The sequence below is a fragment of the Charadrius vociferus genome, unplaced genomic scaffold, assembly GCF_000708025.1.
Source record: "Charadrius vociferus isolate BGI_N301 unplaced genomic scaffold, ASM70802v2 scaffold900, whole genome shotgun sequence".
Taxonomy (NCBI): Eukaryota; Metazoa; Chordata; class Aves; order Charadriiformes; family Charadriidae; genus Charadrius; species Charadrius vociferus.
Genome location: NW_009646342.1, coordinates 16,020 through 17,354, shown reverse-complemented (window position 1 = coordinate 17,354; position 1,335 = coordinate 16,020). Strand labels below are relative to the sequence as shown.

Below are 1,335 nucleotides of genomic sequence, written 5' to 3'. Positions count from 1 at the left end.
TGGCGGGGACGCGTCCCCCACCCTGCCCCATCCCCGCAGGCGCCCGGCCCTGTAGCCCCAAATACTTCGGTCGTGACGCCATGGTGTGCGTCTGCAACGCCACGTACTGCGACACGTTGGACCCCGTGGTCCTGCCGGCCCTGGGCACCTACGTCAAGTACGAGAGCAGTAAGGCCGGTAAGCGGCTGGAACGCAGCGAGGGGAGCTTCCAGCGCAGCCTGCACGCCCCAGGTACCCGCTGTGGCCGATAGAGACGGGTCGGACCCTGCGCGCGACCTGCCGTCACACTGGGTTCCCTCCCTGCAGATCTCGTCCTGACCGTGGACACGACGAAGCGGTACCAGAAGGTGAAGGGCTTCGGTGGTTCCGTCACCGATGCGGCTGCCATCAACATCCTTTCCCTGCCGGAAACAGCCCAGGATCACCTGCTCCGCTCCTACTTCTCTGAGGAAGGTGAGAACATCATGGGAGGTGGGAGGGACGGTGACGGGGACCCGGGGCGCCAGCAGGGCTTGGAGACCTCCTGTCCCACTGCCCACCTCTCCCCGTCCCACCTCGCTGTGCCTGGCAGGGCTGGAGTACAACCTCGTCCGGCTCCCCATGGCCAGCTGCGATTTCTCCCTCCATGCCTACACCTACGACGACGTTCCCTTCGACTACGAGCTCGCCCACTTCAGCCTGCGCGATGAGGACACGAAGCTGAAGGTGAGCAGTGGGAGGGAGCGGGTCGAGCGCGGAGGGAGTCCAGGGGCTCAGCTCGGGTGGTCCTTCTGCCCTCTCCTGCAGATCCCCCTCCTCCATCGAGCCTTGGCCATGAGTAAGCAGCCGGTATCGCTGTACGCCAGTCCCTGGACCTCCCCGACCTGGATGAAGACCAGCGAGTCCTACGTGGGGAAGGGCACGCTGAAGGGGGAGGCAGGGGACAAGTACCACAAGACCTGGGCCAACTACTTCGTGCGGTACGGGGCGCCCGGGGCGAGGGGATGGGGGAGATACCCAGCTGGTGCTGGGGGGGGTCCCATGGCTCACCCCTCTCCCCCGCGCTCAGGTTCCTGGACGAATACGCCAAGCACAACCTGACCTTCTGGGCGGTGACGGCGGAGAATGAGCCCTCGGCCGGGCTGATCAACAACTACCCCTTCCAGTGCCTGGGCTTCACGGCCGAGCAGCAGCGGGATTTCATCGCGCGGGACCTGGGCCCCGCGCTGGCCAACAGCTCCCACCGCCACATCCAGCTCATCATCTTGGATGACAACCGGCTCCACCTCCCGCACTGGGCCAAAGTGGTGAGTGTGGCGTGGGGTCGGCCGGCACGGTGAGCCGGGGCAGAGCCCC

General features: G+C 66.3%; 2 protein-coding genes across 2 annotated transcripts in view; both read left to right on the top strand.

The window, feature by feature from the left end:
- Positions 1 to 55, top strand: part of FAM189B (family with sequence similarity 189, member B) — a 7,894-nt gene extending 7,839 nt beyond the window's left edge. Inside the window, 1 exon segment of the mRNA XM_009893261.1 lies at positions 40 to 55. Coding sequence (XP_009891563.1) covers positions 40 to 55 — 16 coding nt within the window.
- Position 56: 1 nt separating this feature from the next.
- The window catches only part of LOC104291780 (glucosylceramidase-like), a 2,951-nt gene continuing 1,672 nt past the window's right edge, over positions 57 to 1,335 (top strand). The window contains exons 1-5 of the mRNA XM_009891103.1: positions 57 to 231; positions 307 to 453; positions 572 to 705; positions 787 to 959; positions 1,049 to 1,315. Of these exons, the coding sequence (XP_009889405.1) occupies positions 81 to 231; positions 307 to 453; positions 572 to 705; positions 787 to 959; positions 1,049 to 1,315 (872 nt within the window). The 5' untranslated portion in view covers positions 57 to 80. The remainder of the gene's footprint in view (positions 232 to 306; positions 454 to 571; positions 706 to 786; positions 960 to 1,048; positions 1,316 to 1,335) is intronic.